The sequence below is a fragment of the Epinephelus fuscoguttatus genome, linkage group LG12 (assembly GCF_011397635.1).
Source record: "Epinephelus fuscoguttatus linkage group LG12, E.fuscoguttatus.final_Chr_v1".
Classification (NCBI taxonomy): domain Eukaryota; kingdom Metazoa; phylum Chordata; class Actinopteri; order Perciformes; family Serranidae; genus Epinephelus; species Epinephelus fuscoguttatus.
In genome coordinates this window covers 15009312-15034628 of record NC_064763.1, presented here as the reverse complement: position 1 = coordinate 15034628, position 25317 = coordinate 15009312, and the positions used below count along the sequence as shown (strand labels likewise).

The window sequence follows — 25317 nt, the reverse complement described above, 5'->3', positions numbered from 1 at the left end:
GTGCTAATAGATCATAGCTCATGAGGGAATCGCGTGGTTTCATTTTCTGAAACTAAAACCTATATTGAGTATATTAAACTGCGTGGACCTTGAGCTAATGACTAAGAAGAAATTTGGACCCCATGGCTGGATGAGTTGGGAACTACTGCTCTAGTGAACAGTGAAGATGGGTCAATACTAATGAATGAATATGGAGGCTGAGTCTGATCAAATCAGGGTGTGTAGCTTTTAAAATGTCATCTGTATTCAAGCCAGTGAAAATCTGCAGATAATACTGAAATTGTTTTCATAGTTTTCTGCCGGTATTTCACTTGTTTCACGTCTCTGTGTCAGAAAGAGTTGAACTGTCTGTCATAAAATTAAACATATGGGTGAGATAGAGTAGATTCTTCTCTGGGGCTTTTCCTCCCCACATGCTCCTCATCAGACCTGTGCTTGTCCTCCTTCTGTTCAGGCGGTCTGTTCATCAGAAACACTGATCAGGAGTACACTGCCTTTCGTTTGGCAATCTTCCTGCACAACACCAGCCCCAACGCCTCGGAAGCCCCATTCAACCTGGTGCCTCACGTGGACAACATCGAGACGGCCAACAGCTTCGCCGTCACCAATGCCTGTAAGTCGATCACATGGTTTCATGTTGTGTTTGTGCAGTGTGGGGTTTTTGATCACAGTAAAACAGGAAGTTGAGGCTTTCTGTATGAGAGGTAACCAGACCAAAGTTTTACCAGGATATATGGACGATATTTGCTTTTTAAACAAAGGATAATTCAGTTTTATTACAGCCAGGTTCTTGATTTCACCATCATTTTTATTGGTAATAATAACAGTATTGTACTTAAATTATAATAGTCCAACATAACCTTATAGTAAGAAGCTGGAGACGGGATGTGGGTACACTGAGTAACATTATATTCCTCCTCTTTGTGCTCAGATAAACAAGTTGCAACATGTTATTCAGTGAGTTTAGAGATGTATTTAAGAGTATGTGTAATCTTTGGACAGACTCTAGGCTAATTATGTCCAGATTCCGGGGGCCAGATGCTTAAAACTTCGTATAGATTCGTGACTAATGCCTTATTTCCACTTACGTATGTGAATGGAGACGAGACAACCGGAAGCCCATTTATTCCCATGGAAATCCGTGATATCTGATGTGCCTGTGAAACTCCTCCCCTCTGTAATTTGGTCTGGGATTTGCCAAGAGTACATACAAAAAATGTAACTTTTGCGGTGGATTTCGGAGAGACAGTGTGCTAGTTTAGCTAACAGGCTGCTAACTAGCTAACAGGCTATTTTCTTCAGCTCAGTTGCCTGTTGATTGTTTGTCTGATTAAAAAGAACTTGTTTAGTTTGAACACATTGTATCCTGCTTAAATATGCTTAAACATTACATACAGTCAGATCGTCAATATGACTCGTTCAGCTGTTCATACGTCTTTTTTAACAAAACATGCCGCGTACATGTCAGGTCCTGTTTTTGTCCTGGTAATGTTCCAAGCACATATTCCAAACTACTGGATGTCAAGAAACTGCGAAATTCGCCTCTCCCCACACAGCTACAGGAAGCTTTTATCAGATTTCTAACCATCTGCAAGGAAATGCACTTCCTTGCGTTGGACACTAGAGGCATCATCCATTTATTTATGGCTCTACGGACACGAGCCACATACGTAAGTGGAAATGAAGCATAAGGGCTCATTTATGCTCAATGTTAGATACGGAGGCCGAGACGGAAGGAGCCTTCTGTCCGTACTCTGCGTCCATTTCACACATATTCATGTACGTTTTGTAAAAGCTTACAGATATAGATGAAGCAGAGCAGTGCCACCGGAGATCGTGGAGGCAGTGTATCGTAGATCAAGCCAAATATGACCAAAGGAGAGACGAAGAAATTGAAATGGTGACGGAACCACTTAAAGGTGCATTGTTACGATCTCGTTTGTTGTTGTGTGAAACTTTTGACTCCGCCCTCTAGTGGCATCTATCGACTGTATCTATGCCATCATAAAAGATGCATGGGGCGACCTCTGGCTCATCAGGTGGAGCGTGCACCCCATGTGGGCTGGGTCTTCTGCAGTGGCCCCGGTTCAGCTCCAGCCTGTGGCCCTTTGCTGCGTGTCGTCCTCCCTGTCTCTCCTGCATTTCCTGTCTATCTGAGCTGTCCTATCAATTAAAAAAAGGCAGAACTTGCCCAAGTAACATAAGGGACGCACAAAATCGACATATCTATTTTCATTTTTAAAAGGCGTCAAAATGAGCCTTAAAACTGTGTGTACACACAAAGGCAGAATCAGACGCATGTGTGGCTTTATAAATCTGACAATTTCCCACAGAAGGATGTAGAAATGTCCTGAAACATCTCTTTGCATATGAGTGCTTGTGCCTGCTTTGCCACTCATCAGACCTGCTGATGAGAAATAAGGTGAAGAAAGTGCAATTGCATCGATTGTGTCGCATCTGCGAGGTTCACCAACAGCGCCAGCGCAGCTGTCATCACGCACGGCTGTGGCAATTTAGCATCCATACAACTAATTCATCACATTTCAGCAAACCATCATCACGGTAAAATCTCCATCATCATTATTATTTAACGTCAGACAGGTGATCAATGATTCATTTATAGCGCTCATGTTGAAGTTGACTTTACAAAGTGCTTCACATGATAACGTGTAACGATCACTAACAGGGAGATCACTGTAAATTAAAAGTGATGAAATATATCACTTGTAAATGATTTAAAACTGACTTTATAAATGTGCTTTTGATCGACATTTTACAGAACGCAGTGCAGCCTGCAGTAATAACAACACAATCAGTGAAGCAACCTAAAAACAAAACTACCAGTCCCTCAGTATCAATCTCCTCCTCATCGTATCTACTGCAGCTATCTCACCTGAAACTGTGTGTACGCCTAATCTGATGAATGGGTGGGGTGTGCTCCGTCTCATTGAACACGTCTTCCGTTTCCTCATTGTTAATGCATTTGGCCCTGGTTCTGTATCTGATATGGGATTGGGATCTTTTTAGATCATTTTCAGGAAGAAAACATTTGTTCCAAAATGTTAAGATATTTACTGTGATCTGGGTTTGGACAGTGTCACTAAAAAGAAGTACTGTACCAGACAATCATAGATTTTTAACCAAAAACCCAGAATAGTCAGACTTATCTGGAAGAGGATTAGGTGGTTTAGATGACTAGCTGACTTGTTTTTTGCCCTGTTGAACCAATTTTTAGCAATTTTGTCATGTTCCCAGACCTCAGCAATTATTTTGGTGCGTAGAATGTTTTCAAATAATATCCTAAACTATGAAAATAAGATCAAAGCTGTAATAAACTGAATTATCCTTTACAAGTTGGATACTCTGCAGCTCTACTATGATGAATAAGAATATCTTTATTAGTATTATAAGCATTTAGAGAAATTATGTTGTATGTCATCCCAGATTTAAAAAAATTGTTAATACTATAAATGACATATGACTGACCCATATCGGATCTGTGTCTCCATCATGCCACTAAAACAGTTTGGTGTGTGTGTTTGAGGCTGCATGTGTGCACATGTATGTGTGTTTGTGATGATGTGGCAGTATAGCTGTGTCTGTGAGTGTCTGCTGGTTCACATCTGATCTGAGCAAAGCCGCACACACACTGGAGGGGACTGCAGCTGTAAACACACAAACAACAATCACACACACACTGCTGTGGTTAGATCTCCTAACAGTAGTAGGCAGTGATTTTTTTAGTGATGATCTCTGGGGAAATGTCCTCTTTCTCTTTCCTTCTGTGTGTGTGTGTGTGTGTTTGTGTGTGTGTGTGTGAGAGAGAGCAGGGGGCTCCCACAAAGACCATAAAACACTGCAGCCTGATGTCTTGCACTATCTATGGTGTGATCTGGAGTAAGAAAAATCAATGGCTAAATTAAGCAGAGAATGAAGTGCTGTTATGGTTGTTTGGTAATTTAGGGGGTGTTTTGTGTGTGTGTGTGTGTGTGTGTGTGTGTGTGTGTGTTTGCATGCGTGCGTGCGTGCATGCGTGCGTGCATGCGTGCGTGCGTGTGTGCGTGTGTGTAAGTGTGTGTAAGTGTGTGTGCGAATGTAGGATGACCAGGGACAGATATTGGAAATGATTTCATTATGTTAACAGACTACAAGTGTATTGACATGACTTAGGGACTGTTTGTTATGAATGCTGTATTTTGTATTTATTTTACTGCTGATTTTTAGAGAAAACATGCATGCTTACTGTAAAAATTGCCAAAATTATACTATATGTCGTAGCCAGAAATTGTAAAAACAGAAATTGTTGTTGGATTTTCAAATTTCCAACAGTTCTTGAACACATTATGTGGAAAGAATGCTTCCATCAGAAAAAAAGTTGCACCCTAGCCACTCCCCTCTCCTCTGATAAGTAAAGAACGGTCCCTTACTGACGCTTTTTTATTTTAAATGCAATTTTAGAGCCTCACATTTCCTCTTGAATTTACCTTCCAGGAGTTTCTAAAATTTACAGAAATTAGCACCATTAAAGGTATGCCGAATTAGCTATGGAGGATGGTGGATGTACAGATAACTATACCTGGATTAATTTGGTACTGAAGAAAATTTAAAAACATGATGATTCCCAGGCAAGTTCTGTCATGGGGAATGTGCATTTTTTCCAGTTAGATTTCTAATCAGATTTATGGAGGTTTGGATGAGCACTAGAGTGAATTATATCCTTGGAAAATTTAAATCACACTGTATCCACACTGTAAAATATGTGTGTCATGTCCAGCACCACACAATATTGGGAAAAAAATAGTGATATTTTTATATTGTGATATTTTAAAAAAACTTCACCTGATGACTTGAATAGCTCTATTTAGAAATAAGTAATAACTGTAGAATGATTGGTGTCATCATTGTTTTGGGGGGGGGGGCCTGGCTGGTAACATCAGTAATGAAAAATGAAAACCATACAGGCTTTCCTTTTGTATCAAGCAGCCAAAAATCTGTAGCATGACACGCTTGAGTTAATGTGCCACACTTGACATCGCAAGTCCTGCGATTCAGCTTCAGTGTAGATACTGAAACAATATATCACATGGCCCTGATTTTAAATGTCTGTGTGTTCAGATTTGACTCTGAGAAACCTCAGGAAGAGCAACTGAGGAGGGATCCCTCTTCCAGGACGGACAGACGTGCAATAGATGTCGTACAGAACAGATCAGCATAACAAATTAACAGTAATCCATATGACACAATGAGACAGAGAGAGAGAGAGAGAGAGAGAGAGAGAGAGAGCGAGAGAGAGAGAGATGCAGGTAATGACAGTAGCTTACAAGTGTGACAATAGTCATATGTGTATAATAACAGTAGAAGTATGACTAATGACTAATGATGGCAGCAGCAGCAGGAGGCATCTGGCAGGACCACGACAGCAGCACAACCACACACGTCACGCTGTCCAGACACCGCTGCGATATGAGTTAATCTGAGAGACAGTGGAGCACAAAGGCTCCGGAGAAGAAGCCGAGTTAGTGACATCCAGAATGGCCGAGTTAGCAAGATGCGAAGATGAGAGAGAGAGAAGGAGAGAAGGTGCCCGGTGTATTATAGGAGGGTCCTCCGGCAGACTAGGCCTAAGTCAGCCTAACTAGGGGCTGGTACAGGGCAAGCCTGAGCCAGCCCTAACTATAAGCTTTATCAAAGAGGAAAGTCTTAAGTCCAGTCTTAAATGTGAAGACGGTGTCTGCCTCCCGGACCGTAACAGGAAGATGATTCCACAGGAGAGGAGCCTGATAGCTGAAGGCTCTGGCTCCTGATCTACTTTTGGAGACTTTAGGGACCACGCGTAACCCTGCGTTCTCAGAGCGCAGAGTTCTGGTGGGATAATAAGGCACTATGAGCTCTCTAAGATATGACGGAGCTTGACCATTTAGAGCTTTATAAGTTAACAGTAGGATTTTAAATTCAATTCTGGATTTTACAGTGAGCCAGTGCAGAGAAGCTAAAACAGGAGAAATATGATCTCGTTTCTTAGTTCCTGTTAGTACACGTGCTGCTGCATTCTGAATTAGCTGGAGAGTTTTTAAGGACTTACTAGACCTACCTGATAATAGAGAGTTACAGTAATCCAGCCTTGAGGTAACAAAAGCGTGGACCAATTTTTCTGCATCTTTTCGGGTCAGGATAGGCCTAATTTTCGCAATATTACGCAGATGAAAAAATGCAGTCCGTGAGGTTTGTTTTAAATGAGAATTAAAAGACAAATCTTGATCAAATATTACTCCGAGGTTTCTTACGGTAGTGCTAGAGGCCAGAGCAATGCCATCTAGAGAAACTATGTCATCAGATAAAGAGTCTCTGAGTTGTTTGGGGCCAAGAACAATAACTTCAGTTTTGTCTGAATTTAACATCAGGAAATTGGTGCTCATCCAGGTTTGTATGTCTTTAAGGCAGTTATGGAGTTTAGTTAATTGATTACTTTTTTCTGGCTTCATCGATAAATACAACTGTGTATCATCCGCATAACAATGGAAATTTATAGAGTGATTTCTAATGATGTTACCTAAAGGAAGCATATATAGAGTAAATAGGACTGGTCCGAGCACAGAACTCATGGAACTCAAAACAAACTTTAGTACGTATGATTCATTATGAACGTGAACAAACTGAAAACGATCAGATAAATAAGATTTAAACCAGCTTAGTGCAGAACCTTTTAGGCCAATTAAGTGATCCAGTCTCTGTAGCAGAATTTGATGGTCAATTGTGTCAAACGCCGCACTAAGATCTAATAAAACAAGTACAGAGACAAGTCCTTTGTCTGAAGCAATCAGAAGGTCATTTGTAATTTTAACTAGTGCTGTCTCAGTGCTATGATGCACTCTAAATCCTGACTGAAATTCCTCAAATAGATTATTATCATGGAGAAAATCACACAGCTGGTCTGCGACTACTTTCTCAAGGATTTTTGACATAAAGGGAAGATTAGATATTGGTCTATAGTTGGCTAACACCTCTGGATCCAGGGTGGGCTTTTTTAGTAGAGGTTTAATTACAGCTACCTTAAAAGACTGTGGTACATAGCCTGTTAATAAGGATATATTGATCATATCTAATATATGAGTGTTAACTAAAGGAAAGACCTCCTTAAGTAGCCTAGTTGGGATGGGGTCTAAGAGACACGTTGATGATTTAGATGAAGAAATCAATGCGGTCAATTCTTGAAGAGAAATTGGGGAGAAGCAATCTAAATATATATTAGGTTTTACAGCTGTGTTTGAGGTTAGATGGGTACTATCTGAGGACAGGAGGTCATGAATTTTGCCTCTAATAGTTAGAATTTTGTCATTAAAAAAGCTCATAAAATCATTACTGCTAAGGGCTAAAGGAATACAAGGCTCAATAGAGCTTTGACTCTCAGTCAGCCTGGCTACAGTGCTGAAAAGAAACCTGGGGTTGTTCTTATTGTCTTCTATTAATGCTGAGTAATAGTTTGCTCTGGCATTGCGGAGGCCCCTCTTATAAGTTTTGAGACTGTCTGTCCAGATTAAACGAGATTCTTCCAGTTTGGTTAATCACCAATTCCTTTCAAATTTTCACAATATTTGTTTTAACTTACAGGTTTGAGAGTTATACCAAGGAGCAAACTTTCTTTGCTTTTTTAACTTCTTTTTAAGAGGAGCTACAGAGTCAAGTGTTGTTCGCAGCGAGCCTACAGCGCTATCGACAAAATGATCAAAGTCGGTACAGGAAACCTCTGTTACTGAGGGACTTGGTATTGAATTTAATGACGGAGTAATCTTTTCCTTAAATTTTGCGACAGCACTATCTGATAAACATCTAGTATAGTAACTGTTGCTGAGTGGCGTGTAATCGAGTAAAAAGAAATCAAAAGTAATCAGATAATGATCCGATAGCGAGGGATTCTGTGGAAAGACTTTTAGATTATCAATTTCAATTCCATACGTCAGAACTAGATGGAGGGTATGGTTAAAACAGTGAGTGAGTTCATGTACACCCTGACTGAAGCCAATGGAGTCTAATAATGAGATAAACGCGGTAGCCAGGGAGTCATTATCAACGTCGACATGAATGTTAAAATCGCCTACAATAATAACTTTATCTGATTTAAGAACTAAACTGGATAAAAACTCTGAGAATTCAGATACAAATTCAGAATACGGGCCAGGAGCACAGTACACTATAACAAATAAAAGTGGCTGCGAGGTTTTCCAGGTCGGATGTAAAAGACTAAGAACGAGGCTTTCAAATGAATTATAATCTAGTTTAGGTTTAGGGCTGATTAACAGGCTAGAGTTAAAAATGGCTGCAACTCCCCCTCCTCGGCCGCTGCCTCGAGGAATGTGGGTATTATTATGACTGGGAGGAGTGGACTCATTTAGACTAACATATTCATCTGGACACAGCCAGGTTTCAGTGAGACTGAGTAAATCAATATGATTATCTGATATTAATTCGTTTACTAACACTGCTTTCGACGATAGAGACCTGATATTTAACAGTCCGCATTTAATTCTCCTGTTTTGTCTTTCTGTCACAGAAGAGGTTTTAATTTTTATGAGGTTGTTATGCACAACTCCTCTTTGTTTAATTTTAGATTTAAATAATTTAGGTGGTCGGGGGACAGACACCGTTTGTATAAAACTATGAAAACTATGGCTGGGTAACTGAACTAGAAGCTCAGAGAGGCGTATAGGACTACGACTCTGAGTCCTGGTTGTCAGGGATTTAAATTACTAATAAAGTTTGCCAGGTTCCTAGAAATGAGAGCAGCTCCATCCAAAGTGGGATGAATGCCGTCTCTCCTATTAAGACCAGGTTTTCCCCAGAAAGTTTGCCAATTATTAACAAAACCCACATCGTTTGCTGGACACCACCTGGACAGCCAGCGATTAAATGATGACATGCGGCTAAACATGTCATCACTGGTCAGATTTGGGAGGGGTCCAGAGAAAACTACGGAGTCCGACATCATCTTTGCATATTCACACACCGAGGCAATATTAATTTTAGTGACCTCCGATTGGCGTAACCGTGTCATTGCCGCCGACGTGAATAACAATCTTACTGAATCTACGTTTAGCTTTAGCCAGCAGTTTTAAATTAGATTCAGTGTCGCCCGCTCTGGCCCCAGGGATACATTTGACTATGGTCGCTGGTGTTGCTAACTTCACGTTTCTCAGAATAGAGCTGCCAATAACCAGAGTTTTATCCTCAGCGGGTGTGTCGCTGAGTGGGGAAAAGGGGTTGGAAACGTGAACAGGCTGGTGGTGAGCCGTGGGCTTCGGCTTGGAGCTGTGCTTCTGGCGAACCGTAACCGGAGTTACCAGTTAGCAGAGGCTAAGGCTATGCTATGTGGCTCCGCACCGGCTACAGGGGGCTGGCTAATTACCACAGCTACTGAATGGTTATCCATGGTGCGGAGCCGCGCTTCTAATTCACTAAGCCTCGCCTCCAACGCAGCAAATAACCTACACTTGTTACAATTACCACTGTCGCTAAAGGAGGCAGAGGCATAACTGAACATTTGGCACACCAAGCAAGAAAGAGCAGAGGGAGAAGCCATCGCTAACTTTAAAGCTAATGTAGCTACCAAGGCTAGTAACGTGCAAACAACAGCTAAGAGATTAGCGAGAAAGTCGTAGAAAGGAGGAGAGCTATAAGTGCTTAAACAGAACTAGTGTGGGTTAAGACTTGAAGTAGACGTTAAAGCAACGTTAAAGCAACTGAAGTGAGGAAACAGGCTACTAGAATTCACCAGAGCAGTACAGAGACGCTGTCACAGAAACACCGGAAATGACACAACTCGCTTACCGCAATACGTCAGCACGTCAGGCATAACAAGTACTTAACCTGATGCAGCTGTCTGTTTCACCTCATGCAGTATCTTTGCCTTTGCACCATCACAGCAAACAAAAAGTGTACTGTAGTTGTATTCTGCAACTTTATAGCAGCCTTTCTCTGGTGGGGTCACAGGAAACCTTGAGACTGTGCTGACGCAAACATTCAGTTCAAATGCTTTTATAACTAAAACAAATGCATCTGTAGGATTTTGCCTATTAATGACCTCTAAGATGAAATTACAGTAGATGAAGCTGTATTGATCTCCGTGGGGAAATGAGTTGTGCCAGTAGCAGATAGAGTAGTGCAGGGAAAAAATAGAAAAGTGGGTTATGAGCACAAGAACAGAATATATTGAGAAAATAAAGCAGTTGCAGGGTGATGTACTGAATAAGTGCATACATGAATACACAGTTGCAGTATATTTAAAGTGGGCTGTGGGAGGAAGGTGCATGAATATTAATGTGGTCTTAGTTTTAAAATACTTAAATTTACACATTATTTGAAGGAAACACAGCCATAATGATTTACTACTGAAAGCTTGAGTATCTTTGATCAGCTAAAATGTTCTTAATAATTTGTTAAAAAATAGTTTCTGTTATAAAAGAGACCAAGTTTGCAGCATCTGAAACATCTTTATTTGAATCACATGTGCTTGTAATTTACTTGCAAGGTTACTCTATCTTCAGAACAGGCAATTTGTGTTCACCCGGTCAATACAGTCACTGTAATGAGGCGCTGAGACAGGAAACGGCTGTTAGAGGAGCTCTGGATGACCAGTGCAATAAGAGCAGAGCAGCAGTCGTCCTGTCGTAGAGGCGTGGGAGGGCGTAAACTGTATATTTCCAGGAAACAGAAGAAACTATGGGATTTTTCACCTCTAGTCTAATGGCTGCACAGTGACAGGAAGTGAGTCTGCAGTGCATTGATTGGCCAAGCCAAATCAGAGCAGAATTACATGAGCCAATCAATGGCTCTGATAGCTCAGGGCCAGCGGGGAATCTGAGATCGAAGCCGCAGCGCTTGCTTTCACCCCTCCGTTTTACATTTCCCAGTGTCTTTATTCCTTTTTTCCTCCTCGGCGCCTGCTTTCGCTCCATTATCAGAGGCCCTGAGATAATGGTTATGAATAGGCAGCGTTACCATGTGATGTTTAAGGGCACAGCGTACATTTGGGAAGGGGAGATGAGAGACAGAGCTAATTTGTGAAGAGAGATTAGGCCATTCAGCGACTCGGCGTGCTGCTGTCAGGAAGGCTGATGGGGACAATTGGTGGGAGGACGGGGACAAATGTTTTTGTATGTTCCCCATTGTCATTGATGATCATTCTGTGGACCCAGATACTGATTAATTCTGTTTGGTTTGGCTGATTAACTGTATAGCCTCCATATTATTCACAGCGGGGTCACTGGTGTTACTGGTGTCATACTGTAATGTCAAGCCACTAATAACATTTCATTTTGTTGGTTATCTCACGACTTTGAAAGGCTCTTCTGTTGGTGATTCATACGGCAAGATCATTTATCAGTATCAAGGTGATTGTGATACCTTGGAATAATTACCATGAACAAATGAGGCAACAGTCAAAACACTGATTGCCTCTGCATTGCAGCGTTGATATTTAAAGGGACAGTTCACCCTTAAAACAAACTAAATGTTTTCCTCTTATCGAGATTGTTTTGGTGTGAGTTAGAGCCGTAGAGATGTCCGCCTTCTCTCCATTATAATGAAGCTAGACGGCACTCAGATTGTGGTGCTCAAAGCACCAAAAAAATAATAGTAAAATAAAATAATACATTTGGGGTGGCGGATGGGTCAGAAAAAAAACAGACTTTCGCCCGGGACTTTCACCCTGGAGTTGCATCTTTGGATCTGTGTGAACTTTGAGTCATTTTAAGGTACAGTCTCATCATGTTTCTTTCCTAAACCTCACCCCAGTAACGTTTATTGCCTCAACCTAACCTCCCTAAATTTACGTCAATTATGTAATTCGTCATTCGTGGGGCGCAAACCCATAGGATATCAAACAAACTGTTCTATAAGAATACATTGCAATATTTACTCAAGATAATCCACAGACCTTGTTGTGAGCAGTTTCATGTAGGAAGTATTTTCTTCCTACGTCCACCAATCGTATCACTGCGCAGAAGGAAGAGTGCATCTACTGCTAGCTCACCTAGCACCACTAAGCTAGCTAACGTTACAGCTCAGCCGAGGAGGATGCCATTTATGTTTATATCTTGCGTTGTCAGGAGCCTTTCGTTCAGGAGTAGATGCGCACTTCCTTCTGTGTGTGGAAAAGGACATTGCTGCTGAGTTTTTCAAATAGATATTTTGGGCGCTTTGAGCACCACAAGCTGAGTGCCATCTAGTTTTATTATATTGGAGAGAAGGCAGACATCTTGTTTTGGTTTGAACTGCTTCTTTAATGTCTCCATCAGGCTGAGTATTTGTTTGTCCGTCCTGGAAGAGGGATCCCTCCTCAGTTGCTCTTCCTGAGGTTTCTACCATTTTCTTCTTCCCTGTTAAAGGGCTTTTTGGGGAGTTTTTACTCATCAACTGTGAGGGTCCAAAGGACAGAGGGATGTCGTATGCTGTAAAGCCTCTGAGGCAAATTGGGATTTGTGATATTAGGCTTCATAACTAAAACAGAATTGAATTGATGATGCATATTTTTCTCCTTGTCAGCAAATCCATAAAAAGACCAAAACCAATAATAAACTGATCCTTATTAAGGTGGCCAAAGCCTGATACTTGACGTTATGGTGCCACAGAGCTCCATTATTATAACACATAATTACTACCATGAACACACGTTCAGTGATTTATTTTGACTCAGTCCCAGTCCTGATGCAGTAAACAGAAGAGCACCAAATGTTCATTAATCAGCTGCTTAAAATAGAGGCAAATAAATGGACATCTTACTCCTCTTTGAGTAATGTTTGCTCAAATCTGCAGCTGCCCAGCTGTTTTAGAATAATGTGTCTTAAAAAAAGAAGCTATACGTTTGTGACCTATTTTCAAAGATTTGCATTTTCAGTAGGAACAAATGTACTCTGCCACAGACAGAACAGGGAAGTCTGACTCATGCATTGTTGGTTTGGTGTTTTCATGGGATTTGTGGAGAATGAGAAAAGTAAAGAGGAACATCGGCCATATCCTTTAAAGCAAGACTATGCAACTTTTGATGGGAGATCGATCTTTCTTTTTAGAGCTGAGAGGTAGAACTCATTAGCTGTAAAATTCGTCGGTGCAGCAGCTGATGAAGTTTATTTATTAATGACAGATGAAATGAATTGCATATAGTTAATGGTTAATTCATTTATTTGCTGGGCCTTAATTTAACACGTAGCTCTGGTGAGGAGGGGAGTCGAATTGGTCTCTGTCCGGCCATTTGGTTTCATTCCATTGAATTCATTAGTCTGCACACGATGTCTCAGACACTGTTATCAGATTTTATGATAATGTGTAAAGCTGCGTCTCACTACAACATTTTGGCGTTTTATTTTGAAAGAGGCCATCAGGTCGGAACAGTGACACATTTGTTACTGACCAGCCTGGAGGAACATCAGCTGTGGGGAGTGAAAATGTTTAATGTTGCCTTATGTCACCTACAAATGCTGCGTGATGCATCACTTCCATCACTTTACTGAGACTAATTTATTGTTTTGAACAGCACTCAACATGAGGCATGCCATCACACTGGATCCAGATTTGGTATGAAGGCAGAAAATCCCTCGTCTCTCACGTGTGTGGAGGGGTTGGAAGTAAAATGCCAAAACAACAGACTGCCTGTTTATTATGAAACACTGAGGCAGCATGCCGATCATTTCATGGATCTCTGCCTTGCTGTCAAGGTGCCATTGCTGGTAATGTGCTGAAGTTCAGGACAGCCAGAGTCAGAGTGACGGTTAATCTCTGAGTCCTTGAACTTCTCAACCACGTGTCCCTCTTGGATGCGAGGACACCTCCCCTGGGAGTTCAGACTGAAAGTCAGAGAGAACATCCAGGTGTTTCTGACAGCAGCTTGTGCACAAGAAGCGAGTTGTCAATATCAGCAGTAAAATAGCTCTAAAAAAAGGAGAAAATAGGCAGAAAATTGATGCGCTGTGACCACGGTACTTGTGTTATACTTAAAAAGGTGGGATATCCCATCTATTTTCAGTATAATACAGCTGATACACTTGAGGAAAATACCTCACAGAGAAGATTTCACCTCAAGAATATTTTGCAGGATCATTCTCTAAGCTGAGATTCTCCACATTAGAGTTGAATAAAAATGAGGATCATACGTGAAGGAAATAATTGAAGGGAGGAATCTTTTTTCGTGGCGACAGCTCGACTGCAGTGAAACTCCGCCCACTGGGTTTTACTGAAGGAGACAGTTTGACCTCATATGAAGAACACTGAGCTAAACTACAAACTAAACCAAGCTATAAGCTAACCTCTCTGTCCAACACAATTCTAAATCACACACAGACACACATTTAATAGGTATTGTCATTTTTCTCTCATTATCCCCGAATTATAGCTTCTGGGAACTGCACCCCTGACTGATTATTTTCCCTCGCGGTCCAGGCTAACACTTCCTCTAGCTGCATGTTAAACATATCAGTCAAAGTTACATGATATTACATGAGTAAGAATGAGAAAATGAGAAGGTATAACAGTTACATGATGTACATAGATTACAGTTTGCATCAACATATGCAGCTTTATTTACTTTTTTTTTCACTGAAGCTGCGATTTTTAAAAATGCTGTTGTTCAATTCCAACTTCCACCATACAAGTAAACTGTCTGTGATGTGAAGCCAAACCTCATGACTTATGAGCTCACTCTGTGCGGTCCGATCATCAAGCCACAACCTGAATGCTCACACCGTACGTTCAAAATAGACAATAAAATTGCCCGTTGGCCGCTGTGGACTATTCTGGCATTGTCAGTAAAGATTTGTTTGAAAGCTCTGAGTCAGGTAGAAGTTTGTTTGCAAACGTAGGTCTGTAACGTTAAACCAGTGTGGTTCACAATAATGCATGATTGCCGAAGTTTCTCTCACTCATATCATTCGTGAGTAGGAGGAGGAGGAAACATCAAAGGTGCGCGTATGCTCGACCACCATGGTCTCCATATTTCCCATCAGAGACACTGTTTGCTACTTTGCGTAGTAAAGAAAAAGAGGAAAGAAAGGCACTGACCTTGGGGAATCGACTTGTGGCTCTGCTTCAACTGTGTAAGAGGCTGACAATGACCAACCAAAATTTCGGACATGTCAGAAAACTTGGCAAGTGGCGCCAGACTAAGCAAAAATTTGGTTCGACTCTTAAGATGGACACAAATTGTTCAGTGTGAACTCAGCTTAAGGTTCATTGACTGGCTTATATCTTACCGTCTTCTTTCGGTTTGAGAAACTGACTCCTGAGCTGGTTCTTTTCATGAATGACCGTCAGAGTCCAAAAGGGTGGGAAACAAGAGACAATCAGACAAACAATTCCTTTAACCCAAATGGCCGCATAGGTCCTATTTTTCTACCCTCTAAAACAACCCACAGAAGTGTTTCCTAAATTAGCGCAATTACAGGTGTGGTTACGTTTTGGTTTACAATCATGGTTGGGTGTCTTGACAGTGTTTCCCTATTTGACCTATTGTTCGCAATATTGCTGCTTTCAGAGATATCTCTACAAGTTGTCTTAAACCAAAGTTTTCCTTTATATTGTTGATGAGATTTTCTATGAACTTAGTCAAACTTGGATGATGCTGCCACCAAGCATTTGAGCCAATGACCTACACTCTGTTTTAAGGTGGTGACAAATGGGACCATCCACCAGAAACCATGTGTACTCCATCCATAACTTTGGAAACACAATGTGAGGATCATTTGATAGGAAGTGAGGATTTCCTCATGTTGCAAACTGCAGAAGGATTAGCGGGTGGGAAATAGGATATTGAATATCTTAACCTCCAAAAGTTGGAACAATCATTTTAGAGAGCTTTACGTGATTGAAGCACACAGTTTGGGTGAAAGTGAGTGTTAGACCTTCATGCATTAATGAGAAACTCCAAATTAAATACAGATTTGGCCACTCTAATCGCTATATATAAAATAAAAATCAATTCAGTATGCTTTAGAGCAGCTGCAGAGTCCTCGGTGGTGTGTGTTACCTTTTCATCTGCATTTTATTCACACGGCTGAACCTTGTTGTGTGTAACCTCTCAACCACGCAGCCAGACAAAGGTTTTAAAAGGCGTGTGGGGGTGGAAGAGGTTAATTTGACCTCCTACATGCTGCCCCTGCCTTCGCCTTCATTGAAACACTGACATCTTAATCTGCATCGAGTCATTTATATGCAGCATGGCACTCTGACTCACTCCACATCCAGATAGCGAGCAGCCGGTGCTCCTATATGCACTCATGCAGTATAGGAGACCCTACGTGTCCTCTGCTGCTCACACGTGAACACATGCCGTCCCTGTCTGTCCTCGAGAGAGAAAAAGCTCTCCTGTTTGTGTCTTCTGCGTGCCTGTGTGTTTCTGCGGGCAAATAATCTGGCTGTGTGGCATGTTAGCTGTATTCCAGTCTATTATCTCTCCCTCCATGGGCTCCATTCAAAGGGGCTCTTCTGCTCTGTAGGGCTGCCCTTTAAATGGCTGCCTGTGCCCCTCATTTGTGTGAGGATTCTTCTGATGCTGGTGAAATTATGCAGGCCTTTTGGCGAGGTATACCTGTATGTGTGCGTGTGTGTGTGTGTGTGTAATGGCTGGTGTTAGGAGAAAGAAAAGGTGGAGAGGAAGAGGGGGAGGGGGCTGCTAATGAGAGATTAATGTGGCGAAGCAGGGAGGAAGAGGGAGGATGGAGGGGTGAGGAGATGTGGAGGGTAGAAGGGAGTTTTACAAGAAGGGATTCATTAGCCTGCTTCAAGGTAAAATGTAAGCATGATAACGTAAGTAACCCAGCTCATGTAGACCAGAGTCTGAGCTATTTTCACGTCTTTTAAGAAGTACAAAATGACTTTTTTTTTTTTTGTACATTCAGCCGTATTAGCCCTCGAAATGTGTGACGGTGCAAAGTTAGTCATACGCTGCTAAATTTAGTGAAGACATTTTGATGAAAAACGCCCCCTGCATCACCGATTGTGTGGCGGGCAAAATGCAAGGACGTCCAATGAAAGAGTTGACTTTGCAGTCAGATATACAGCACAGTCCTGTTCCCTGCGTAACACTCTGCAATCCTATTAAAGTATAGTTATTTTAATTTATTTTTATGGTAAATGTTTTGATTGATAATAAGTGATGGTATAAACATATCAGGTTTCTGCCAGTAGAAGTGATTTTTATCATTTGACTTATTCTTTTATTCCAGTAAGAAAATCTAATAATCATATACACACATTTATAGATTTAATTTTAGATATGTAAAAAAAAACATGCGTTAATTATGCTCATTTTTAATCATTTGACATGTTCTTTTATTCTAATAAGAAAGTCTACTAACCTCTCACACAAAAGAAAACATGCACTAAGTATGCTCGCAGTTATTTTTTCATCAGACAAAAACATAAACGAGGAAGGTAACCTGCACTTATTATGCATATATTTATTATTTTCGGCATTGCAATCTCATAAAGTCTATATTCATTCAATATTTTACAGCTTAAATCTGACACCATAAATGTCCAGCTAAATGCAGAATATCTTAAGTGTAATTTCTGTGTTGATTTCCTCTCATTCAACTCAGCCCCCTCCCCTTCTTTCCCCTTCCACCTCCCTGCACCTCCCCCTCCTGATCTGTGCACTGGTTATGTAAGTGGCCCCCTGAGGTGTGTGTGTGTGTGTGTGTGTGTGTGTGTGCGCGTGCGTGTGTATGAGTGTGTTATTAGAGAGCAGTTGAGGAAGAACTCTGAAGAGACAACTTGCACTGAACAACAGTTAACTGTTAATCTGATCTTTCAGATGTTGTTTGATTCATGAAATCGATCGTGGGTCTGAAGAGCTTTGGCTTCAGTTCTAATGTTTTAAGTACAGTAAATGGAGAACACACACACATCAATTGGACAACTAGAGAAAAAGACATGGTTTCAGTATGGTTTTAATAAACGTTGACAGAGTTAAAAAGCTGATGCCGATACCAAACGTATTCTGAAGCTTCCATGTTGTATTCAATGTAAAAATCCTGCATTTAAAATGTTATTTAAGGTTCAGATGAAACTGCATCACGAGTTTATATAGTGTCAGTGTCCTGACGTATTTCCGAGTGAAACAATCAGGGCAGGCAGGATATAATGTTGGGAAGATATTTTTATTTTTTAAAAGTGTCAGTGTCATGACAGTGAGGCTGAGACGCTGCACACCGAAAGGATAGTAGGAGAGACGTATCCGTCAGGGACAGACAGAGAGGAAGTTCATCGTATGCTTCATTTAACACTAGTTGCCGAAGCAGGCCACTGTGTCTTGTTCTGTTCTGTGGTGGACATTGGGGAATGGAGATGGTGCTGTGGAAAATAATTTCCTCAAGGGGACAATAAAGTCTAAATCTAAAATGCCTTGCACATAATCTGGACCTGTAGATACCACTTTCCTCAAAGTGAATAAATTCGAGCCATGAGGCCCGTAACCACAGTATTTTGTGGAAAAGAAGACACACTACTGTGCCACACTGTTGCTAGCTAGCTAACTTAAACTTACCTCTATGTGGCTAAAGTCACAGATTAAGTGATGGATGGATGTCATGATATTACTGTATTGGTCAGAACTGCTTGGTAGTAGCTTTCATAACCATATGTAATATTTGGTTTTACAGGAAGAAGACATGATTCGATTTTGATATAAACATACAAAAAAACTGGGGCGGTTTGCAGCCGAGTGCGTCATGGTTCTCTGCCTGAAAACAGAAGGAATTCAAATATCTCAGGGTCTTTATGAGTGAGGGTAAAATAGAGCGTGAGATGGATAGGCAGTTTGGTGCAATGTAAGCAGCGATGCGGGCGCTGTGCAATCTTCATGGTGAAGATGGAGCTGAGCTGGAAGGCGAAGCTTTCGATTTACTGGTTCGTCTACGTCCCAACCCTCACCTGTTGTCATAAACTCTGGGTAGTGATCAAAAGAATGAGATTGTGGATACAAGCAGCCGAAATGAGTTTCCTCTGTGGGGTGGCTGGGCTCAGCTGTAGAAATAGGGTAAGGAGCACTAACATCTGGAGGGAGCTCGGAGTAGAGCCGCTGTTCCTCATGTCGAAAGGGGTCAGTTGAGGTGATTCAGGCATCTGATCAGGATCCTCCTGGGCGCATCCTGTTAGAGGTTTTCTGGGCACGTCCCACTGGTACAAGGCCCCAGGGCAGACCTAGAACACACTGGAGGGATTATATATCTCATCTGGCCTGGGAACACATCAGGATCCCCCAGGAGGAGCTGGAAAGTGCCACTGGTTAGAGGGAAGTCTGGGGTGCTTTGCTTGGTCTGCTGCCCCCACGACCAGACCCTGGATAAACCGATGAATTTTATTTTTGCGAAATTGTTAAATAAGTGCACAATATGACAGGGGATGTGATCTAAAAGGCGTTTTTTTTAATTCAATTTTAAGTTAAAGTACAAAAGTATTATCTGCAAAATGTAGTTAGAGCATCAGAAGTAAAAGTACTCATAAAAACTGGCACCTGTGTGTGAGTTACTATTATGTTTGGATTATTAGGAGCATTTTGCTGTTGCAGTTTGCAGAAGCAGAGCTAATGTTAACTATTTATACACTGCTGAGTAGTTTAACCTATAAAGACGTATCATATTTCATTAACTGATCAAATATTTTGGTATGAAAAATTAGAATCTGCAGAATAACTAGTAGCTGTAGCTGTCAAGATATTAATCTAGTCTAGTAACAAGTACAGTAAAGGCAAAAAAATGCCCAAAAAATATCTTAAAAAAAAAAAAAAAGTACAGTATTTCCCTCTGAACTGTAGTGGAGTGGAAATGTAAAATAGCAGCATGTACATATGTATATTCCGCCACTACCGACATAACTGTATTCAGTGTTTGCAGCAAAATAATAATCTTGTCAGAAACTAAAAAAGGTGCATTTTATTTCCTATGAAACTTTTAATTTGTAAGAAGGTAAGATGTGTTTTTTCCTTCCTTCTATCAAGAGCTACACTACCCTGCTTTAATTTGAAGTTTTCCTGACTGTTCTTGAGTCGTTGTTTGGGAGGAAATATTTGTCCTGTCATCAGATATCTGTAATATCTTTTTCAGGCAGAATTAGCAGGCTTTTTAAACTGAGGTAAACCTGCAATAAACAGGCAATAGACTCCTCTCCCATTGCCAGCAGTTTTTTTTCTGGTGTGTCACGTTCAGTGTCATGACCGTGCCAGAAAACAGGGTTAATAAACAGTAGAAAGTAGCATGGAGTCCAGTGAAAATGTTGTGTGTTGGCTTCTCTTTTATATCTGTCACATATTCAGTCTCTCTTTTAAACTCTGTGCTGACTAATTTGATGTTGAGTAGTTGACAGTGTTGAATAGAGTTTGTGGCTGTGCGTCACAGCATCGCGCCAGAAAAGGGATGAAAATCAGTGTGTCCACCCGGGTGCCATGTTTCCATTACTGCCATTTGGAGCTAATAGGAGCTGAAGCTGATAAACACCCGTGACCACTGCAGAGTCATTTGTCCCGGGAGTGAATGTTGATTGTAACCTCTCCCATTAGAGACTGCAGCCAGATGTTAGTGGGTGTTAGTGGGAATTTTGAGAGGGGCTTCAAAGAGGCTCAAAATAAATTATCACTCTAAAGCTAGCCCAAAGGATAAGTGTTTTGTCAGTTTGAAGATTTAAATATGGAGGGGTTTAATAAAACAGAAGGAAAACCTACAGAGAGACTTTTACTCTTCTATGACAAACAGGAAGTCATTTAGCAACACATGTTGAGGTCATACTGTCAAACTACATGTCAAACACTGCCCCTGTATATTTAATAAGTCATGTAAGTGTGTCAGCGGGCCATGCTGGACAGTGGAAAGGTGGATATCAGTGCCATGCAGAGAACTACATACAGGAGGTTAAATGAGTTCTGCCCTCCGTCATTTAAAGGGAATCAGTGAACACTTAGAAGCCGTCAGGGGTGTGAGGCAGCCTCGTCACCTTCTCACTCAATTAAAAAATCTATTTTTGGAGAATGTTCGGATGGATTTTCTCCAAACTAGGACAGGAAGTCGTGCCAGTTACTTGGTGTTAATGATTCAGAGATTTCTGCTCAAGTTTTAGAATCTTTGAGCTCCCGTTTGATTTTTAATGCATCACTTTGTATCACCGCAGAGAGAAACAAAGACACACAAAAGTATTTGGGTAAACAAGGGTGTGATTTGCCACAAATGAAGCCAGAGTGACCTTAAATCACCTCACTCAGGATTCCCAGACTGTCCAGTGGGAAATTTATTTATGTATTTTTCTTGATGGTTATTAAAGAGTTCAACTGTGTGTTAGAGAGTGAACCAGATTTCGTTTGTAGGACTCTGAAGAGGAGACAGTGTATTTTGTTTAAGTGTTTGTGCCATAATCTGTTTTCTTTTGTTAACAAGACTTGTTTCAACATTTAACCTCTGCATGGGTTTAGCACTCTCACAGGTAAAATCTCACCTTCACCTGAGGAAGATCATTTGTGGTCAAACATCTTCATATCCATGTAGAATAAAAATAAAAACACAAGTTTCCACCGCTGCTGACAGCCCCAGTGCTCAGTGTTTGGACCAAAATAATATATTTATAGCAGAAACTCAAACAGCATTTAAGATTAAATGCAAAGTAATACATTTAGGCTGTAGTTGAGGGTGCACTTTATTACTCGAATTAAAATCTCATTACAATTTGAAGTTTTTCTGACTGTTTTTGAGCCACTTTATAGGAGAAAATTCTGCTTTTATTGTCAGATATCTGCAAAAGAGTCCCAAAATAAACAACCAGAAGATTAATATTTTCCTGGTTTGAATATTTAAATATGGAAGGGCTTCAGAACACTGTCCGCCGACTAAAGGAAAACATGAGAACCAGATGTTAATGGATGTTACAAAAAAGGTTTCATGAACAGCAGCATCTTTTCATCCAGATCATACAGAGTGCTTACAAAGAATTTAAGGAGTCCTTTTGATGATTATTCCTGGGCACTCCAGTGCACTTCACACACAGTCATTATAGAAATTGGATGAAGACCGCTGCTGTTTTTCTGCTGTTACAGTGTTCATTACACCCCGAAGAACAAAGAGTTGGATGGACCAACATACAGAAGATATCGTGATTCTAAGCTGTATGAGTAGGATTATGTTTGAATTAAGAAGAAGCCTATTCACAGTGTGTTGTCTCACCTTGTTGGAAATTTAAAGTGTTCATAGTTTGAAGCTACTGGACCATCTGATAAACACTCTTTAACTTTTGAAGAAGCGTACTGGCAGGTTGACTTGTTTATTGTGGAGAATGGACCCATAGTTATAGTTGTGCATAGTTATCTCCATAGGCATAAGGCATGTCTGTGTGTGCATCTGTCTGTTTGCAGCTTATCTTGCAAACGACTGGACCAATCAGCCTAAATTTTTGTGTGCACATTTATGACTGTATACTCAAAGTCTTCTTGTGGTTGTGGTATTTCACAGTTGATCTGAAAGTGGTGCTACAGAGATCAGGTAATCTCCTAAAATCTTTAGTAGTCAAACTGATGACATCATGAATATTTTAACAAAATTTCAAGGCAGTCAGTTTTATTGTTTAATCAAAAAAGAATGGACAGATCAACCAACCAACTGATGTCATGACCCTAAGGTTCAGCCACCAGAACATCAAATACATACATAAACTGGTCAGTAACCTGTGCATGTCATAATTTTTGTTATGTAGGTTTTATTCCTGAGTTTAAGACAGTTCTGAATAAACTTTAAACGCTATTTTTTCACACAAAAAATGGACACGGTACCATTACAGAAACAGAATATATGCATATAATACGACCCAAAAGCCTCAAGGGAAAACTTTTGCTGTCCATGTCGACCTTCAAACACCCGTATCAGTCAGCTGCTAATATCAACATTGTTCATGCAACATTAACGCTAATGAAAGCCTAACGGATTGAAGTGAATTGCTTCTGCAAGACGGAGACACCCAGAATATTTTAAGAGACTGACAGAGACGGAGAGGGGAGTGGGAGGCAAATAGCAGTAGGTCTGCTCTCGGATCACAGTGAATAAGTTGTGTGAAATCACAGATGGGTTTTAACAGGAACAAACTCTGGCCAGGGGAGTTGTTCTCACACACTGGAGGATGCTGTTACAGCTCATACGAACTACATGCATGAGCTGCTATCTTTTCTTTTTTTTAAATGACAGGAAGTAACTACAACACTGTGACCCTCAGATTTCGGGCTGCAGAAGATTCCTGTGGTGTGTAGATCCAGTGGAAAGGACAACACTAAGGAGATCATGTTTAATCGTAAATATCATTGTGATTGAAGGACTGAAAGGAGGCAAATATATGTTTGTGTTATCGTGATTATGTTCTAGAACAGGCTTGTTTTTCCCTTCATCTGCACTCTTATCTTCATCTTATTTGAAACAGATTATTTTCTGCATCTAAAGTGAGACTGTGTAGCGTTTGTAAGTAGACTTGTCTCAGTAATTCTCTTAAGATAAAAAGTTGAATTCATACGATATAAAATTCAGCCATGCTCAATTCAGCACACTCAGGGGCCTGGTAGCTTACGGTGGCTAATGTTAGCGGACTTTAGATGCTGCATGACTGAATTTAGTCACTGGTCCTTTGTCTCATATCTTCTTGTTCCACTACATTTAAGCCTATCACAGAAGAACATTTCAATACTTTCTGATCCTTTATTAATAAATGGATAGCCAATACGTTTCAACTAGAAAGTCTTCATCCGGGTGTAAAATGCTTTGGAAACAGGTGCAATTTAAGAGCTCACGTGAGGGTCATGTGACACAGATCACATGATATTGAACCTTTTTTCTTGTAACTGAATATGTTACTTATTTAAAGTATAAATGTATGCCATTTTCATTTCTGTAAGTGTGTTTTTTTTTGTCTAGGAGGGCTATACCAATATATCATGTGACACCTGCTCACCTGTTTCCAGTGCATTTTACACCCAGATAAAGACTCTGTAGTGGAAAAAGTTGGTTATCCATGTGCAGAAATCACTATTTTTTCTTCCTTTCAATGGTTTTATCACTCAGATAAAAGGTAAAAAACATCCTCACCTGGAGACATGTCCTACTTGTTGTCCCAGTTCTCAATCAGGTCACCTAATGACGATGTCTATAAACGTTCAGTATGTAGGAAGTATGTTTTCTTTAGTACAAAATGACCTGAAAATAAGAATTGTTGTGTTTTTGTTACCTTAAATTGAGCCATCAATATATACATAGGAAGCAGGTCCTTATCCATGAAGTCTGCCATGTTGCATCTACAGTAGCTCAGAATGGACAAATCAAACACTGGATCTAGAGAGGGACACTGGTGTTTCCGCATTTTTGCATCAGCCACTGTAGCCAGCAGTCCCTCTACGACGAAGAGACCTCTGTGTGTTATTTGGCTCACGGCAAAAACCTCCTGAATAATGAACACTGAAGGAATTCTAACCAGGAGAAGTTTCAGCTGATTACAATCCGCAATCCTCACAGCTAGATGTCACCAAATCTCCTTAAATCTTACACACTGCACCTTTAATCTAATCTGTATGTTTATTAGAAACTGACAGTACTTGATTTTCAGGCTGATACCCATATTTACTTACTACTTAATACTTAAAAAAAAAATCTAAGGGAGTCATATCAAAAGTGTTTGTTAAATATCGGCTGATGTATTGGCCTGGCTGATTTCTATGTCTAGCTTTATGTTTAGGCCTCACTAGCAACATATACTTTTTTGTTTACTGATAATTAGCAAATATTAGCATGCTAACATGCTAAAGTACAGTACAGTGACTGTTGTAAACATTACACCTGCTAAATATCATCATGTTAACATCGTTGCTGTGGCCTTGATAACATGCTACCTCCACCTGTATCAGCCTTGTTCCCTATACAGCTGTTTTCCACAGCACCTAATGCAGTCACTTAAGGAAAAAAAGTTGCTCTTATTTTTCTGAATTAAGGCTAATAATTTCATAAATTCAGAGAAAGATGAATTATGAGATTATTATGTAATTCATTTAGAGACACAAGAGCAGATTAGATTTTATTTTCCACAAAATCTGAGACAATAATCTTGTATTTTAGAAAATCAGGGCATTTTTCTCCTCAAGTAAATTCATTACACTATCGTAGTTTTCAGCAAACAAAAGCTCGGACAAACCCGCTGCACACTACCTGCCCGTCACCAAACATCGGACATAGTTAGCGGGTAGCTGGTGAAAACACTGCAGCCTTTAGCAGCCAAAGAGCAATGTGACAACCAAAAAAGCTTAAAGGAGATTGAATATTACATTCA

At 40.5% G+C, this 25317-nt stretch overlaps 1 protein-coding gene across 5 annotated transcripts in view; it reads left to right on the top strand.

Annotated features, from left to right (window-relative positions):
* The window catches only part of gria4b (glutamate receptor, ionotropic, AMPA 4b), a 198330-nt gene that overhangs the window by 9904 nt on the left and 163109 nt on the right, over positions 1-25317 (top strand). For all 5 annotated transcript variants that reach the window (XR_007450696.1, XM_049593051.1, XM_049593050.1 and 2 more), the window contains exon 2: positions 455-613. Coding sequence is in view for 4 of the 5 variants with exons in the window: in XM_049593051.1 (XP_049449008.1) it covers positions 455-613 (159 nt within the window). In the remaining variant the exon portion in view is untranslated. The remainder of the gene's footprint in view (positions 1-454; positions 614-25317) is intronic.